The sequence below is a fragment of the Myripristis murdjan genome, chromosome 3 (assembly GCF_902150065.1).
Source record: "Myripristis murdjan chromosome 3, fMyrMur1.1, whole genome shotgun sequence".
NCBI classification, from domain to species: domain Eukaryota; kingdom Metazoa; phylum Chordata; class Actinopteri; order Holocentriformes; family Holocentridae; genus Myripristis; species Myripristis murdjan.
Genome location: NC_043982.1, coordinates 1,488,494 through 1,508,313, shown reverse-complemented (window position 1 = coordinate 1,508,313; position 19,820 = coordinate 1,488,494). Strand labels below are relative to the sequence as shown.

The window sequence follows — 19,820 nt, the reverse complement described above, 5'->3', positions numbered from 1 at the left end:
ATAATGTGGCACTGGCTGCCTAAAACTCTGTTTTTCTCAGTTTATATGCAAACGCAAAACGGGAGTTTCCCCTAAATCTCCACTCTGGCCGGAGTTTTTAGAAAAAATCGTTTTCAGAGGCGAATTCGCTGTTTGCGTGTAAAAGAAGGGCACAAATGAAGGGAAATGTCTCTGTTTTTAAAAATACCCGTGTATGTGTAAACGGGCCCTTAGTGATAGAGAACTTTGAGATAAAATGACACACAACTTTCACACTTTTTGTAGGTGGAAAGGCTCAAGGAGCCAACTGCCATCTGCAGCATCCTACATCACATGATAACTAGTGACACTTTGAAGGAATTGAAATTAAGCTGATTCCATCTTAAAATAGCTCATGCCAATTAGATCTACAGTTGCCTTGGCCTCTAAAATTTCAAATACCTGGTGAATAGTGAAGCAAAGAATAGTTCTGGTGATTTAAAAAAGACTGCTTCTAAACAACTGACATACTTTTGCTACACATAAACCTCCCAGCATGAAGCCCACCACCCATTTGCTGGTGGGTTGACCTTTCCTCGCTGTCTCTAAGCTCATTTCTATCTGAGATCTACACACCTATTTACTCTGTCAGTTTTTTTTGTTTGTTTTTTTTAACTGTCTCCTAGGCCCCAACAAACTTCCTGCCAGAGCAGAAGGGATGCGAATTGGGCCAGGAATGTTTTTCAAGTAGTCTATGTGGGCAAACAAATAAGGCTAAGTCAGTAATATGACTGGATACTGGTTATTTACCACACAAGTCAGCTCTACATCAGGCTATGCAAATGTATTTTATACCCAGAAAAAAAATAATAATAACAAAAAACAAATATGCCTCTGAATCTGAAGGATTCATTTAATGTAAGATTAGTTCTGATCAGAGATTTAGCAAAACTCAGTGGCCAATTTATCAGGCCCACCTGATGCAGTTCAATTCAACAGCTCTGCCATAAATTCTGCCTTTTCAGAAAGTTTATAATGTTCAGTATTTGTTTACATTGTAGAGAATGTGTAAATTTAATTTTATGTTTATTGCTGTGTTTTATGTTTATGTTATGTTTATTGGTAAATTCTAATTCCTTCTATAGAGGGGTGTGTGCCTTCCCAAATCATGTCCTATCAATTTAATTAAAATTAAATTAAAAAATCTAAAATTCTGTTTTGTCATTATGGGGTACTGAGTGTAGATTAATGAGAGAAAAAATTAATTTAAAAGATTGTAGCATCAGGCTGCAACATAACAAAAGTGAAAAAAATGAAGGGGGTCTGAATGCTTTCTGAATGCACTGTACGTGCATGAGGGGGACAGAATATTAGAAACAGCTGTCAATAAAATGCAGTCCAGTCCAACAGCAGCACTAACTACAAGCTCAATGCAAAAACAGAATTGAATGAACACCTATTACTGTGAAAAAAAGAAAACCAAAAACGAAGCTATTTTAAAAGTAAAACCTCCTAGTTTATCTTTAATACCAGATCATAGTTTAAGTTGGACTTGGTTGCGACAGGTTTCATCCATTTAATGCACTTCCTGTGGTTTCAAGAGAAAATGAAAATTCTTCTGTCATATATATATATAAATAAATAGAGGTAAAGGTAAAGGTAAATATCAGTGCACTTTACTCTGAAGGTCAATGAAAATATCACGCAGTGCTTTGCATAGATTTCAAAAGCAAAATCCCATATAAATGCATTTTGAATTAACTGTGTAGCACAAGAAAATGTGACAAAAGTCAAAGAGCATGAACACTTTTCATAACCACTTTGCATGTGATGGATGTGAGTGGTGGCACAGTACCGAAGACGGAGTCGTCTCCCAGCTCATGGCCGTAGCGCAGCATGCAGTCTCCCAACAGGCCTTCAGTTTGGGGGTAGCCAGTGGTCTTCACCTGCCCTCGGATCTTTGACACCGTGTTCAGCATGCCAAGTTTGGCTCTGGAGGCTGAAGGCATGCACAGAACAAATCAATGAATCAACTACATACTGCACTTATGATAATGATAATGATAATAATGATAATAATAATAATAATAATAATAATAATAATAATAATAATAATAATAATAATGATAATGACAATAATAATAATAATAATAATAATTATTATTATTATTATTATTATTATTATCATTATTGTTATTATTATTATTGAAAGCCCCCAGTTTGACTTTGTTACATCATGTATACTATGAATTCTCATTCAGCAGATTTAAGACTAAAGGTCCATCCGGCAAGGTAGCTGAGCCATCTGCTTTACCTGGGTTTGGCTGGAGGTATTCTGTTGTTCTGGACAAGAGGTCAAACACTGACTTGTTGGTTACGTCGATTTTCTGGTGGAAGCAGAAAAAAAAATTAGAAAAACAGCAACATCACAGCATATTTAGCAAATGGTTCCGTTCAATAGTTAAAATTTGGCTAACAATTAGACATTATCACAATATTTTGAACAACTTCTGAATGAAGACAGGTATGAAAAAAGGTGACTATGACCTTAATTCAAACCTTAAAACTAAAGACCAGATTCATCCCTAAAATCGACATGTGCTGTGGGTGAACAATAACGATTTATGTTGATCTCTGTTTTTATCTCAAAAACAGCCTGAATCCTTACTGACACCTTGTGACTACGTCTCTACACCAAAAATTACCGAGAGTCATCGTATTGACAAATTCAAAGTTTGGCCTGATTAGATGGTGGGGCTACAGGAAAAGCTATGTGGTCCCCAAAATTATCGCGTTCACAGCCACGATCTGCAGCAGTGGCAGTCAACATGAATCCATATTATCCCCCATTGTCATTTCAGAGAACAATAAAATAAAAATAATAATAAAAAATAGAAAAGCAATGCTAAAAAAAAAATAAAAAATTACAAACTCACAAATCACATTTAAGACTGATACTGACATTGCAATATTAACCACAAATCAAAATACAGCAAAAAGCTCTATCCTGTACTGATGTATTAAGAACTGCAATCACAAAATGACCTGTTAAGTGAACTGTTTTTTGTTTGTGTTATTTGAAATTAATATTTCATCTCCGAGTTCTGAAGTATTCACTAGCTGAAAGGTCAGATAAATGGGATTTTGAAGTCCGAGGTGCATATGTCCTGAACTCATCATGAGAACATGTTTGCTGTGGACGAGAGCTCTAAAGTTTCTCATTGCAGTTCAGCTGCAATTAAACTCACCCTCTCCATCTCCATGAAGTCTTCATCCAGCTTCGTCCCCTCAGCCCCACTGATCTTTTCACTGAGTAGCTGCACAGACAGAGAGAAGAGAGAGAAACAATAAGGGAGGACAGCAAAATGCAGTGTATTCATAGGGAAGGTGGAGAGAGAAAACAAGTACCCATCAAAATAAAACACTTGTGCTATTAATGTGTTTTGTTGCTTTGCAAACACTAATCAATATCTTTCAAAATAGTGTTGCTGTGTAAAATAGGTACAGAAGATAATAAATGTGAATGATCTGGGTGGAAATAGACACTAATATATATAGTGGTCCTCGCATGGTAATGGGGCTGCGCAATATGACTTTAGAATGATACCATATGTGTAGCCATATCATGGTACTAAATGATTGTGACAACTTGATTGAGCACACCTTGATTACATGCGAATATGTGCAAGCAGGATTAAAATAAAGAAAATATATATCTCAATACTGGCATGTCTGCATCTACCATTTAAATATATCTAGCATATAAGAAAACTATGTATTGCCCAGTCCTACATGGCACAAAATCAAAGTACTACTACCAGCCCCAACTGAGTACTAATCATATTTACTTCTTTCTCACAACAATTCAGAGAAGCTGATGAAAGCTTGATTCATCTCATCTTTCTAGTAATACATCTGACAGTTTTGTCTCTGGCTCGATAAAATCAAGACCACCACAACTACTTGAAACATCTTAAACTGATACATTTTGTTCCATGTCCATTGCTCACTATATTTGACTCACTGGCCTATCTGATTCACTGCAGATATCTACACCCAGTCACCCTGATGGTACATTAAAATAAATTATTGATGTGTCATCTTTCATATGGCACAGTGACAGCAAGGATATAGAGCTGTGAGCGAGTAGAAAGCCATTCATAAAGGAATCCTTGCGGTGCTAGAGCACTAGCAGTCATTAGTTGATTCATAAAGAGAAACTCAGGCGTAGCCAGTGAGGGGTTTGGATAAGGATAATTCACGGTCAGTGGAGCTTGCATAACCATTTACAATAACCACAGGAAATCCTGCAGTCCATGCTGGGGATTTAAATCTGATATCAAGCCTACATCTAAATAGCAAAGGCTATGAAACTGATTTTTCTTAATTCCTTACTGCAGTACAATTATTCAAGAAGAGAATGAGATGTGCTGTATTGAATCATTCCAAAAACAGGTATTGCAGAATGACTGAAAAGTTTAAAAAATAATGTGCGAAAGTAGACTTGATTTCTTTTGACCCAATCTTGAACCCATGCCCAAAATTAGACATTTAGAAATCTTTTGCAAGATCCTGAAAATAGCAGCAGTCCTACTGACTTGAAGTGGTTGTAAGAAGTGTGTCAAACAGTGAAGTGTGGCCATTCCTTGGCAGGTTTAAGGGGGATTAAAATTGTGTGCCTACAAACAGTGGGCTAATACAGAAATATTTAGGTTAGTTGTCCGGTTAGCTTGAGGAGGCTGGACTGCACGACAGTCACTGAGTTCATTGGCCCATTTACTACAGTTTCCCCACGTTTTACATGGCAACAAACCATTTTTGCAAATCATGCGTGGCTACTAAAGATTTCCCAACATATCATCCAAATTTCTCCATTTTCAAATTTTAATTTTTGGTTTACACACCCACCTCATAATGTTCTGCCTCTGTGGCTAACAAAGCCATTCATAAACCACAGAGCTAATAATTTGCTGTATAAAGCAAATGTTTCTCTGGGACTATTTTCTGGTAGATGGACTGATTCTCTCCGCCCAATTTCAAGTCATCAAAACACAAATGTGTTGCTGCATTTAGGACAACTAGTGTGGACAGAAAGTTTGAAATCTCTGAAAGGTCATTTTCATATCATAGTGGAATGAAAGGAAACTAATGGCTGGATAAAAGGGAGGAAAACAAATAGTTCTAAAATATGACTGTTTGTTTTGGGAAAAAAATTCCCAGAAGCATGAAGTATATAAATTTTTCTAGATATTACACTAAATATGCAGAATCAATGATATCGTTCTTTAAAAGGAAAAAAAAAATCCACCCTTGGCTATTCTTACATGTTGTCAGGATCACCAATCTGTAATATTCAACGCATTCTAAGTTATTTCCACGCTATAATTTATTTTCTTTTACTGTAGACCCACTTTCCCTGAGCCTGCTCTTCTACTTCTGCTTCAGTTAGTGATTTTCTGCATTTCCCTTCTGGCAATCGCCAGACAATAGGCGTGATCTTCTTCAATCACAGGTTAGCATATGGACATATGGACAGCTTGGAAGCATAATCACTCCCCTGTGGATTATACATGTAGGAGGAGAGAGCAACAACTATGGAAAAACACAACTTGTGGCTCTATTGCATTGTGGCCGACTGAGGATACTGTGGGTGGTAAAACTGGTTTCTGTGCCTCTTCTACAATCGTTTTCTCCCTGTATTATTGCACAATGTGTACAATGTCGAGTCTAGAGAGAAACTCTTGCTCAAATTGACTTGATGACTTTCAAAAAGATTATTTAGTTAGAATATACCAAAAAAAATGCAAGAAAATTACCAGAAAACTATTGAAAAAAGACCAGAAAATTATAAAATAAAAACCAAGAAACTATTCAGAAGATTATCAGATTTTAGGAAGATAAACAAACAAAAAAAACACCTCAGAACTATGGATATTACAGGCAATTGCTGAAACCTAACTGGAACATAAAAATACCAAGACATGAAAAGAACTAGCACATGCAAGAATTAACTTTTAAGATGGCAGTGGGTGTTGATTGATTGACTGATTGGTTTACACTTTATCTTCCAAGGTTGAAATTTTTCATGCATAACAGTGCATAACAGAAAAAGAAATTAGGATAATAAACAAAGACGCCTCCATTTTCTGATTGTAAGATCTCTCCTGGTACTTAGTATATGAAACAAGACTGAAGTATACGAGGAAATTTGTTGGGAACTGGTTAGGTAAGGCGACTCAGGTGCTCTTGCGGGGCAGTAGGTCAGATTATTGCCCTGCCACAGTGCTTTGGTGCAACATATGAACACATCTGATTCAACTGTAAGTGAGTTGACTTGTATGAGACATCCTTCAACAGAGAAAATAGTGTTTAGTCTCTCATTTTGAACTGTACTAGGAGAAGGAAGTTACAAAAGGTGCAACTGCGCAATCTACCAAGCCACTTAGGCTAGGGTTAGGGTTAACGCTTAAACCTTGCTGCCATTACATAAATACATGTACTCCAGACTGACTCACACTGTCATTTCTTTTAGATTAGAAGTTGAAGTTCCTAATAATAGGCTTGGCCAATTTGCACTTTTCTCCCCTGAGTCATCTCTACACCAGCAGGCTATTACAATTTACGATGCAGGAGACAATTTGGCAGAAAAGAGCATAAGTGCGACATAAGGAAAAGCATTTGAGAATCCCATAATGAGGAGACTACTCTACACATTCGAAGTATGACAAATACAATGACAAACACAAATCACAAGCACATTGCCAAGCAATGACATCGCTTCAAACGCTTGAAAATTCTGGACCCTTGGGTGCGTAGTTGTATTGTTGTGGTAATGTCAATCAAACATAGGCCGGCATTTCATTTGTCCATGCTTGCGCCCACCACCTAAAATTTGCATAAAGTAGACTTTATGCTTGTAATTTTTCGATACTCAACGATGTCTGTGATTCAACAAAGTATAGTTTGATTGTCTATATACGCTGGTCCAACACTTTAAGCAACCAAATGCAAACAGTGGGGTCGAGAGACATTATCTTGACAGCTGTGGAATGATTCACCTTATTACAAGATATTGGCACTCGTTCCAAGAAAATCTCATGGTCAGGTGAAACTACATTTGAAAGAAGAGAAATAATCGTTCCACATTGGCATTTTTTGAGAACTCTTCATACAAAGTACAGGAACATCACATAACAAAAGCTAAAATCTAGTAGTGTTTTTCTGAAATGTTGACATCCTTCATTCACACCCCTTAAACAAAGCTGAGTCCAAAGTAGATGGAAAGTTGCAAAATGTTAAATATAGAGCAGACAGTGTTGATGAATGCCCTGCTAAAAGAGGTCCAATTAGCAGCTTTGCAAACACTCGATTCAACACACAGAAAGTGAGGCAGGAAACAGAGACCAAACCCGGAAAAGAAGAGAGACAGGTTTTGACTGTGCAGAACATAAACAGGGACATTAAACACCAGATGTGTTATTTTTTAGCATTTTTTATTCAGGTATAGATCACCATAAATATCATGGGGTTTGGGATTAGCAGACACCACAACACATAAGCTTCCTATTAATTCAAAATCACCATATTGGCGTTTTAGCTGGCACTCTTATCCAGAGCATCACACAATGAATAAGAAAATAGAAGTTCAGAGTCTCAATCAATTACACCTCATCAGGACTGGGGCCAAGGGGTTACACCAGGTCCTTGAGAGGATTGCAAGGGCTCCCAAGTAAAACTGAAATTAAAACAGAAGTTAAAACAATATAGGAAGATAGAAGGGAGAGCATTTAGATCACAATTTATTGTGATACTAGTTTGGCTGTAATTCACCACAACATAAATCCTCTCAGACAGGAGTCTTTAGGACTAAATGCTCTCAAATGGGGATCCTGGGGTCTTGTACATATATATGGGAGTCCTTGACATGAAAAAGTCTAAGAACCCCTTCATCATTCAGGACACAGGACGGTTAATGGACACAACTAGATGGTCTAACTGTTGGACCACCCCACCAAGACGCCCTACTGCTATTTTGAATCAAACTATGGAGGCTGCTTTAGGCTGGGACGTGAGGACAATTATATTGCAAGTCATTCTGATTTCAGCCATTCTCCCTACAGATGAAGGGAATTAATTAAAATGTCAGCGCTGGTTTGGAAGGAAAGGAGGCACAATGTCACATGAGTGGGGTGACAGTGTTAACCCGGGACCCGATGGTGTAGAGCAGGGGGTCCAAACCATGTGCCAAGGAGCGCTAATAGTATGTAATTTTTCATGTTACCCAAAACTACAGCAGGTGATTTCACTGAAGAGAAGGATCTAATCACTAAAATCAGATGGTGTAGTGTTTGGGTTGAATTAATACCTGCATACCCTTGGTTGACATCTTCATTGATAGAACCACACACACACACACACACACACAGTACTTCATAACTTTCCTGATTCATAGTTGATGCATCCTGGAGAGGAGAGATAATACTAGTGAGGCCACAGCTATGGAAACAATTTGCAGAGACAAATCCCCTTGGCATGGATCCCATGGATGAATAAATATTTTTGACCCACCCCCCACCTCCCACTCATCTGTTTTCAACCTTTGCTGTAGCTGTAACACCTCAGTTAGCCCTCAGGGCAACTGTAGGACTATATAAATTACACAATTTTTGGGAAAGGCTTTGGCTGGAGGACCTAGGTTCAAGTCCCTGTATCAGCAAGCATCCGCCCTGCTGACGTGTTCTTGAACAAGACAAAGTATCCTTACCAGCTCCAGAGATGGTTTTTTTTTTTTTTTTTTTTAAAGATTATTTTTTTGGCAGTCACAGTAGAGAGAGAGGGAATGACGTGCAGCAAAGGACCTGAGGCTGGATCTGAACCCCGTTCACTGCGATCAGAACTGAGCCCTGGTGCATGGTGTGCGCTCTTAACCGCTGAGCCACTGGGGCGCCCTGAGCTCCAGAGATGTTGCTCTGACTCTGACTTTGACCTCCTTGTGGAGGAGTGGCAAGAGTTTTTCAATGCAATGTCACATTGTCTGATGTAACATCACATTGTTTATTGAATACTGCAATTAAGATATGAACTGCTAAACTTTCTACTGCTAATTTCTTCTTCAATACTTGTCATCAAAACATCCATGCATGGGTCTAAGCTATTGATTAAAATGTGCTTGTTTAAAAGCTGCAAAGTGATTTCAGACCACAGGGTGTCAAGAGCACAAACTCGCTAAGCCACTCTTACCCCCAGGGGCAGTGCCGGCTTTACCTGTGTTGGCGCTCTAGACAAAATTACTCCCTTGCGCCCTTCGATGCCTACCTCCCCCCCCTCCCTCCGGACGCCGGCAAAATATCCCGACGGTGACCGGTCAACAATCCCGCTGCCTGCGCCCCTCCAGCCGCTAGCGGCGCCCCTCCAGCAGATGGCGCCCTGGGCAATTGCCTATATCGCCTATGCCAAAAGCCGGCCCTGCCCAGGGGATTGCCTATACAAACTGAAAGCAAAGAAAAAAATGTGTTTCTTGATGGAAATGAGGGATATATTTCCCCCTAACAAGGCTGATTACTTGGGTTATTTGTCTTTGAGCATCAATTTGAAGATGAGGTGAAACTGCAGACATTAAGCTACAAGGTAAGTTTTGTATGAACTCTTTCTGTCACCGCTTTGCTATTTATGAGACACCTGCACAACTGATCTGACATTTGGGTACATTTATCTGCAATGTTGAGTGGAGGGCAGAGAAGGAGCTTAACGTCTGGCTGATACAGAAATTTAGAAAGCTCAAACCAGGATCTAACAACAGGCTGGCTGTAAAGAGACTGTAGTGTCGACTTTCACATTGCAAGTGGCCTTTTTACTACAAACAATGCATGCAATATTGCTTAATGTAACTTTAAAACAGAATTAAAGTCTTCAGCCCTGAAATGGGATCCTGGATGTGTATGCTGCTGTTGCATGCAGTGTTCCGCTTTGCTCAATGCTGCCAGTGGGGGTAATTTACACTGCCCTGAATTTAAGACCCAAGTAACCCTACTTGCAAAGCAGGGTAACTTGTTTCTAATAACGTGTAGTGTAAAACAGCATAAACACGACTTAAGTCCAAGGTGTGCAAGTGTAATCTATAAAATCAAAGATTTTGCGTGACAACCTCTTCACTGAACATTCTGGGGGGGCTGCACGAGCACTATTCTCAGTGCTTCACCGATGGCTGGTTGTGATGTTGCAACTAATGCCACAGTGGAAGTCAACAGCTTGCATCATTCACATTTCAAAATGAGCTCACATGAGGCTTTTGGATCTTCCACGGCACAGCTGTTAAGCATAATGTGTATTTTATTTTATTTATTTATTTATTTTACATTAATTGCAACACCATGACCACCAGCCATCGGAGGCAGCACTGAGCACAGTGCTCACCATTTTACCTGGGCTTCATGGAAAACAATGGAATCAACTTGCACACTTTGAATTTAAGTCATGTTATTGATGTTTTATATGCAGCAGATACTAGTGCCTCTGACATATATTATTAGAAACACATAAAATGATTGACATATAAATGATTTTAGGGTGAGGGCGGTATGAAGTGCCTCCGCTGGCAAAATGTAAGCCTGCATACAACAACATACACATGAAGGATGTGGTTCAAAAATAGCCTCAAAAATACGATGCAGCTTGCCAGCCAGGGATTCCTGCCTCAAGCATTCCTCATCTTAAAAAGAAAATTTGCAGCATTGTGATTTCAATTTGTAATAACTGTGCAGCTCTAAACAGTAGTGGAGCTATGTCTACATCTTTAGCTGAGCTGTGGTGATGTAAAACCCTTTGGTAACATCCTACATGTTGATATTCTGTCTGGTGCTGAAGGCGAAGTTAAGCCCTGGATGAGTAAATGCAGTGAGAGAAGGTGGTGAGCACTGATCTTCACCTCCAACATGATGCATTGTCTTGGTTCAGTAAGTGACGACAGCAGCAGTGTCAGTGCTCCCGCTGCCAGCAGCCTACGAGCCAGGCCTTATGTAAGCAAAGACACTGGATCAGCATGACAATCTACAGTAGCACTGGGCCACTGGGAAAAGATGGGGGGAGGGCATGGCAGGAAAACAGCAGGGATTGTGTGTGTGTGAGTGGAGGTCACACAGAATAATAAGCAGCAGGACAAGTGCAGGCAGAAAAAGGAAACACAGCCACCAGTGCAATTAAACGGCTCATAAAGAACAAGACCACAAACACTGACCGCTAGTTCTGCAGTAAATAACTCTTTTCTCAGTTCAGCTTTCTTGTGTTTTATTTTGAGCAGACTTTAGCGTGCTGTAGAGCTTTCTGTCCACGTGGTTTATTTACTTGGTAAATGCTGACTTCAAACAATCTTAGACAGCACTGACTATGTTTAAAGGTACACTGATTTGACTTTGATCTTATTTAAACAATATCTGGGAATATCTGTATCTGATAAGCTTAATTCAGAATGAAAGTATAACTGCAATTTTTTGGATTAACCCTCGAAAAGCCTTAAGGGGTCAAAACGACCAGAGCATCCGTGAGTCTTTTTTCCGGGGTCCTGCGGCGCGCCCATGCCTCACCCTTGGCTCCACGGTGGCAGTTGCAGCCTCCAGCGCTCCCCCATGCCCCCCGGCCCCGGCCCCGAACCAGGACCCCGGAAAAAAGACTTGTGGACACTCGGGTCGTTTTGACCCTTAAGGCTTTACGAGGGTTAAGGTAAAATCTAGGACAAAACCTCGTTGTAAATGACATATTATGGTGCTACAGATTATGCTTGGACCTACAAGTTGTGTTTTCTGGATGTAAAAAACATGTTTGCTTGGTACAGACTCCAGCAAAAATCACAGTATACTTCTTATTTATACTTGTTCCCAGAAAAAAAATCTGATATAAGTGAAACTACATTGGGAACAACTGGGATTATCTCATCCCACTATCAGATTTTTTTTCTTGTTTTAAGAAAAGCAAGACTTCAAGACTAAATATGAGACTAAACTTGTTATGATGGGCATTCTTTGCAGTGTAAAGCCTGAGAAAATACAGGGAAACCTGATTCTTAATGTTTGTTCCTGGTTTTTAAAGCAGGCCATGTAAATGGGATAATTATAGAAAATATGTTGAACCATGTAAAGATTTTAATCAAAGAACTGCTTTAAGAAGATTACTCCCAGTAATCAGAGTACTAGTGTGGATGGACAAGGACATGTATGCAATATCCATAAATCATTCTTAAATCAAGTTCATACAAGTCCTAGCCAGTAGCCAGCCAGTTTGCAAGCAAGAGATTAATTTTGTATCTTTTACACTATAACAGGGTTCATCAGGGTTCGCCCACTTCAGAGTGTATCTGAGTGAAATGAGTTTAGAACTCAGCTTGTCCTTGCCTTGATAGTGTGTAAAGAGATGGGCAGCAGTGCGTCAAATAAGACATGACAAGCTTTACTTTTGATAAGAAAGCACAAATTGCACAAATACACACAAATTTCAAACAAGGAGGAGGGTGTTATGACAATATAAAATGGTGCATTAACATAGGCTGCTACAAAAAGGATACATCATTTTAAGTGTGTGTTTGGGACAACATATCTGTCTTACTTTTCAAAAGAAAATGTGTAAAAAAAAAAAAAAAAAAAAAATTAAAAATGTATTGTCATTAACAAATGTGGTGTTGACAAGTATCACAAATGTGTGCTGTCCAAAATGTGACACACTGACATGTAAAAAGTAACAGATAACGTCAATGTGCAGATTGAAATATCCCCATAAAATTGACTGGATAGTTCATGCATTGTTCCTGAAAATTTTATGTGTTGGTGGATTCTTACACCGTGTGTGTGTGTGCTAATGGTTAGAATGTAACAAATCTCAGTCTTGAATGTGTTCAAATCTGTTTCAAAGACAGGTGCTTTAACTGGCCAACCTGGCAATCCCAAATAGGGTGGCATACACCAAGAGTCCCACTGGCCTAATCCCAATACAGGGGCTAGGTGGTTGTGTGTGTGTGTGTGTGTGTGTGTGTATGTGTGTATGTGTGTGTGCGCCCAAAGCCAATACTTTCCCTTCAGTTCCACTAAGAGTGCTGCCAGCAATCAGAGTTGCAGACACCAAGTGGGTCAGAGCCTGGGTAAAATTAGCAAGCTCAGACTGGGGAAATGAGCCCAATCTGGATGCCAGAGCCTTTCTAGGACAGCACAGAGGGGTGGATCAGCTATGAATGAAATATGTGGACATATGAAAGTCTGATGGATTCCACACTACATCTTGCAAAAATGGTCCATCTTAAGTCATTTAGTCTCATGTTCAGGCTTAAAATGGGATTTTCCTTATTAAGCAAAAAAGCATATGAAATAAAGGTGGAAATCAATTGATGCTAAAGAGCAAAAATGTCACTGTTGGTGCTGCCTGAGTAAGAGCACCAATCTTGAAACACATTTCAATATAGTAGTTGCATTACAAAGCCTGTTTATTGTGTCATTTCTTGCACTGAAGTGCTAATCTGTTTTGAACACTTATATTAGTGTAACCAAGTTGAAAATACATGCATGCATTTTGTTAGCATTCATTAGCAAAGTGAATGGACCTCCAGCCACTGTGTAGCTAACCAGCTGACGCCAAAGGCTTTACCTCATCGTTTTCAACATGAAAATGCTTAAGACTTATCAGACAATGCTTAGCGCTACTCTTTCAACACTCTCAAGTTTCTTGGGCCACACAGAACTGACCACGCGATGTCTGGATACCTGCTCGCCATCTTGTTCTCCATGTGAGACTGAGGGACTGGTATAAGCTGCAGTTTGGACAACAATTCAGTAAAGTACCAAACTTTTATTTTCTTGCTGTCTTATGTGAAGCAAGTGAAATAATCTCACCCCACTGGCAGATTTCTTGACTTGTTTTACTGAAAAACAGGATTCTAAGACTGAATAATGTTTAGATTCCTATTTCAGATGGCTATTTTTGTAGTGTAACGTCACTGTGAAGACTTTCCTCAATGATACAGTATGGCTTGGCTTTTGTCTCAAATGAAGTGCAAATGTAAGGTTTATGCTGTGCGGAGAGAAGAAAAATGAAAGGAAGAGGCAGCAGTGCACCATGGGACAATGACATGCACTGTGGCTTGGCAGCATTTGTAGCAGCAGTAACAGCAGCAGTGACAGCTGGAGCAGCAAATGACTGGTGTTGGCCCAGCAGATGAGAGGGCAGATACCCTGCTCTTAATCCAGACTGACGCCATCCCATCTACACATCAGAGTTGCAATTATCTGGAGCAGCGAATGGGGAGTGAACACCAGGGTGAACAGTCAGTGTGAAAGTGAAACTGGTCCAAGCGCTGGGGTTTTCAGCCACACAGGGGCTTTCCAGCAAGCCATGACCTTCATAGCCTGGATTTCTTGTTTTGTTGGTGCTGTTTTAAAAGTCACAGATCAAACACGGGGAGTGTATCTCCACTGTAGGCCCATTTGCAGTTATTTCTTTGATTGTGTGATGGTGTTGCTAGATCAGTGTGTTCCCTTTTCCTGCGATCCGAATACAATGCTTTACAGACGGGCCTGGGGGAGCAGAGGGGAGGCACACGCTTTCCCTGTTCCTTCCTCTGCAGTGAGGGAACGCATGTCCACGCACACAAACAACACACACTGCAGCACAAAGTCCTTGTCCTTTCACAACACATTCTCACCGATTAATCTAAACAAACTCCACTATGACCCAGCAGCAACAATAACTTTAACTTTCTTCAAATTAACATTGTATGAAAATTACAGAGTTGTGTAAAATATTACAAAATTGCAATTAGTTTCCATATCAGGCTGAAAAACCTCTTACATGGTGTCTGCAAGGTTAAGCAAGTTAAATTTAAAGCTATACTAGTCTTTTGGTGTAAAAACAGACATATTTGGTTAGTGGTTGTTTTGCTGCCATTTGGAGTTGCCAGGGTGGAATCCTGCCCAGTTCAGTCCATAATCTATGACAATCAGTGGCTGAACAGTGTGGAGTTTGTGAGTAACTGAGGTACTAGTTCATTTCATGTCATGACTCGTGAGGTGAGTCAAAGGTCGGCCACAATGCTGATTTAAGATGCACTTTTTCAAGGCCAAAATCCTTTACAATAAAAGGGTCCCAGGACACCCAAGGGTCCTTGAGAGTTCCAGGGGGTCCTCTGCACAATCAGGACTGGTTTAAATTCACTGTAATATAATTCACTAGAAATTGTAAAAAATGTATGATGGATCATTTCCTTCCTTCTGGTTTAATCCACCATGATTTGTCAGTGTTCAGATATGACATCTGTGCAAATTCACTGGAAAAAGGTGATTAGCAAATAAGCAAAAACTTACCAGGAACATCAGAAAAAATATATAAATTTGTAATGACCAGAAAATGAGTGCCAAAAAATAAACAAAATAAAATCAAATTGGCAAGAAAAAAAATCTTAAACTAGCAAGAAAGGTTTCAAAAACTTATAGTAAAACTATATTTATTTAAACTATATATATTTAAAGGTTAGATCAGTTATGCTGGATTAGAGTCCTTCTGTTTAAATGCTTGTGAGGCATTGGAATGCAGACACAAAACACTTAATGCTGAACACAAGCCAAAATATCTCCTCATATGAGGGTCCCAATAGGAGAAAAAACACTTCAAATGGGCATTTGCAGCTTATGGAAAGTCACCTTGGGGGTCGAAAAGTTGAAAACCCCCAAAACATCTAGCACCAATTTCATTTATTAAACAAGTTTAGAGCGCAAGTCTGAGGCCTGTGGGAAAAGTGACTAAGACAAAACACTAGTTTCCCTAGAGATATTACTCCAAAATCAAATCACATGATGTCATTTTCTCTGATTTCTGATATTACATGTGACTGATGGTTTTAACACTGGAGGAATTCTGTGATATCCTGTTTCAGCCTGGCATCAGCTCTTCTTCAAGGATACCACAATTATTGCTGATGGTATCCCATTTCAGCCTGCCATCAGCTCTTCTTCAAGGATACCACAATTATTGCTGGTAGCGTTGGCACACTGTGTTACCAATGAATATATGTAAGGGAGCTGGACACAGCAGGACACGGGCATGCAGGTCACCTTAGCCTGGGGGTGGGTCCCAAGGAGAAAGAGACAGGACACTTATCCAGTCTGAGGGAGTTTAGGCCAATACAGAACAGCAAGGGAGACAGGGCATCTCCTTGGTATACGCCGCACTTAATGCTAACTTGTGCAATTGGCTTGGAGTTGGCCTCTAGAGTTGTCCTCTACATTCCCATCACATTCTTGATGAAGGCCCTTAAGGTCCTGTTGATGTTGTACAGCTCCAAGCATTCCAGTATCCATGTATGTGGCACTGAGTCATAGGCTTTCTTGTAGTCTATCCAGGCAGCACACAGGTTGGTGGTCCCGGCCTTGCAGTTCCAGGTGACTGCTCTGTCAACCAGTAGCTGGTGTTTGGCCCCTCTGATGTTACTGCCAATTCCCCTTCGGGCCCCACTCATGTATTGAGCCACGTGCCCACTAATCTTAGCTGCTATAATTCCTGACAGGAGCTTCCATGTTATAGAGAGGCAGGTTATAGGCTCGTAGTTGGATGGGACTGTTCCCTTTTGGGGGTCCTTCATGATCAGGACTCTCCGATCTTGGGTTGCTGATCCAAGATCGGACAGTGTGGGTGTGTTCCATCCATTAGCAGCTGGTTCATTTGTGCAGCTAGGCATCCATGGAGTGCACTTAGCTTCTTTAGCTAATAGGTGTGGATCATGTCAGAGCCTGTTGCTGTCCAGCTTTGCATTTTCGCAACTCTTTCTTGGATGTCTGCTGCTGTGATTTTTTTTTTTTTTAATATTCTCTGTCATTCACTCACTCTGTTAGTGAATGGCAGAGAACCACTCTGTGCCACTCATGGCTTGTTACAGCCATAAGTGGCATAGAGTGGCCCAACAAGTCAGCCAACACAACATAACAGGCAACGTGCTGTCTGTATATTGAGAGGCATGCTAAGCTAAGCTAAATTAGGCCTGCTCGCTGCAATATGGCTAGTAATGCCATTACCAGAGATAGAAGATCCTACATAAACCAACATGTCTGGTGTTTGGAGCCACTTTTAAATTATGAGGGTGATGGCAAGAGAGTGATATGTCGCATCTGCTACGCAAGAGTAGGTTACACCAGAGGGAATACTTCAACATGACGAATCATTCATGCTGACGACACCCCGCTGTGTCAACAGGTGGAACTTGATGAAAACAATGAGCAACACACACTAATATCACCGCAGCATTTCTGCAGGTGCAGCCATTCTCAACTGATTCAAACAGGGCAAAAGAAATCATCGCAGCGACTGGTACATTTATAGCCGCGGATATGAGAGCCGACTCTGTAGTGGAAAACGCTGCTTTCACAACCTGCTTAGTGTCCCTGAGCCTTGGTACACTGTTCCTTTACCAGCCCGTTTCAGCCAGACCGTAATCCCTGCTTTGTACAGAAAACTAAAACCCAAATAGAGAATGAACTGTCCAAAGCATCCGCTGTAGCTAGCTAACTGTAACATATTATCTTACAGCTGAACGGGTTGTCACTGACATAGTCATCATCATCATCATCATCATCATCATCACTATCAAATAGATCAGACTTTATGATGTTAGTTTTAATGAGGAGCTGTTGGCGTTTTTGTTTTATATGCTGCTAAAAAGACAACTCAGAGGACTAGGGTAGGTCCATCATTGTTCAAACTAAAAAAAAAAAAGACCATACTTAATTATATTTTAATAAATGACGTTTTTTAAAAATCAAGGAAATTTCTCTCATATTTATACTTTTTTTTGCTGTATTGAAAGCGTACCAAACCATGACACCTCTGGATTGTATTAACCAAACTGAGAATTTTGTTATCTGTTACACCGCTAATATAGATACAGATATTTAGATAAAACAAAATAAAAAAAAAAAATAAAAAATACAGTACAAGAGAAAGAAAAGAGAGCAACTGGAAACAAAAATATATTATTGAAAGAAATAAATGGAATTTCATTTTAGGTTTCAGACAGTGTATTACAGTAACACACTGTGGATTAGTGCACTTTTCATCTTGCACCATTACACTGGATGGCTCTTAAATTAGCTGATGTGTGGACCATGACTGAATGACTAAGGACAACTGTGGACCCAGGGGAAACATCATTTGAGATGTAGAATAGAAGACCATTAAATAAATCCTCTCGAATCATAGCAATGTGCTTTTCAAAGCCATGTGAAACCACAACAAACACGTAAACAGATTGTAACAGAATATTATTGCAGATATTATTTACAAAAACAGAACTGCACCAGTCATACAAAGGACCTTCCATGTATAATGTGGTCTGGATTACAACCTTTAAAACATTACATGCCATGGGATCTCACATGTGATGGGTGTTTGAGTCTGTACAGTCAGACTGGAGATGAGAGTTATTTGCACTTGCATTTGACACAAGTGAATTCTTTGTAGCTTGTCGTCTGAGCTATTAAAATGTGGGATTTGAAGAGTCAGTACAAAATTAAACTCAACATGTTTTGCAGTGTGTTAATAATTATTCATTCTAATTACTGTACAGCAGGGTGACATAATGTAGTGCACAGCTTTTCCCTGCTGCCTCTCACAGTGGTTTATCTTGTGGGAGATTAGCCTGGGCGAGCTGTGAAGCATTCCAGGTTGGCTGGACTGTCTGCCTGCGGGGTATAACTGGAGAAAAAGAATGTAGAGGGTCATGAAAAAGGAAGAACAAGAGTGTGATGTGTTGCTTATTTTGTGCTTGCTGACTCACTGCCAGTCTCTCACAAATCACACCTCTCAGCTAATTTATGCTGCTAGAGGAGAGAAAGTGACTTGCAGTGAAACCACAAGGCCAGTTAGAGTAAACAGCAGTTTCCCCTCAAAAACAATGTGGTATCTCTTGAGGAGTTGAATCGCTGGCTTGCACACACACATACACAGGATTACTATTGGTTGATCTGTGTGTGTGTGTGTGTGTGTGTGTGATGACAGTCATGTTGTTTTACCAGGTCTCCCAAAGGAATTGTATTGCAGGAGCAAAGGGAGGGAACAAAGCAATGCTGACTTTCCTGGTGTTGTCTGAGAGAGGTGTGAATGTACACTGTGGTGATCTAAAGTCTGTACATCCTTTTGAATATTTTTATTGCCTTGAAACCTCAAAAGTCTTTCAATCTTACTTTGCTTTCACTTAGTGACTAGAAAAATCAGAGTTTATCATTTTTGATTACGTATTATAATTGGAGAAAAAACAACATCTTCTCTGTGTTAAGTGTGCATATCCCTTAAAATTGGGTGTTGTAATTATAAGATTAAAACAAACCAAAACAACATGTTCCAGAAGGCTTCAAAGGTAATTTGCCTGAACCTGAAATTTCTGAGTGCATGTAGATCTTTGATATCCACTGTATGCATACAAAACAAACTGGAACTATGAACTTCCTGCTGTTTTGAACAAGGGTCTGTTTTTGTAATGGGATGGGTCGGAAAAACTAGCACCTCCCTTTGTGCGCCAGCTAAAATCCTCTAGTATTATGAAATGGAAATAAAGTGATAGTTCGAGTTCTTACCCATATAGTGATATTTGCTACTTCAAATGAGTGCAATACCTCCTCCAGGTTTGACCCATCAGTTTGTTCCCTGTCGTGAGAAGTGTACATGGCCCAAGCAACATCATTTTGAGCAGTGACTCAAAACTGAAAGAATGTCTAGAATTCATAATAGACACTCTTTTCCAGCCCTTTTACTTGTAAACTGGTGGAACTACTTTGTTTCCATATCACTACACAATGTATGTTTCTTTAAACACTTGTTAGCTGACCGCACTGACTTAGCACACA

General features: G+C 39.8%; 1 protein-coding gene across 1 annotated transcript in view; it reads right to left on the bottom strand.

The window, feature by feature from the left end:
- Positions 1-19,820, bottom strand: part of sh3gl3a (SH3-domain GRB2-like 3a) — a 39,053-nt gene that overhangs the window by 7,674 nt on the left and 11,559 nt on the right. Inside the window, exons 2-4 of the mRNA XM_030048622.1 lie at positions 3,207-3,275; positions 2,273-2,345; positions 1,814-1,957 (exon numbers count right to left, since the gene is read on the bottom strand). Coding sequence (XP_029904482.1) covers positions 1,814-1,957; positions 2,273-2,345; positions 3,207-3,275 — 286 coding nt within the window. The remainder of the gene's footprint in view (positions 1-1,813; positions 1,958-2,272; positions 2,346-3,206; positions 3,276-19,820) is intronic.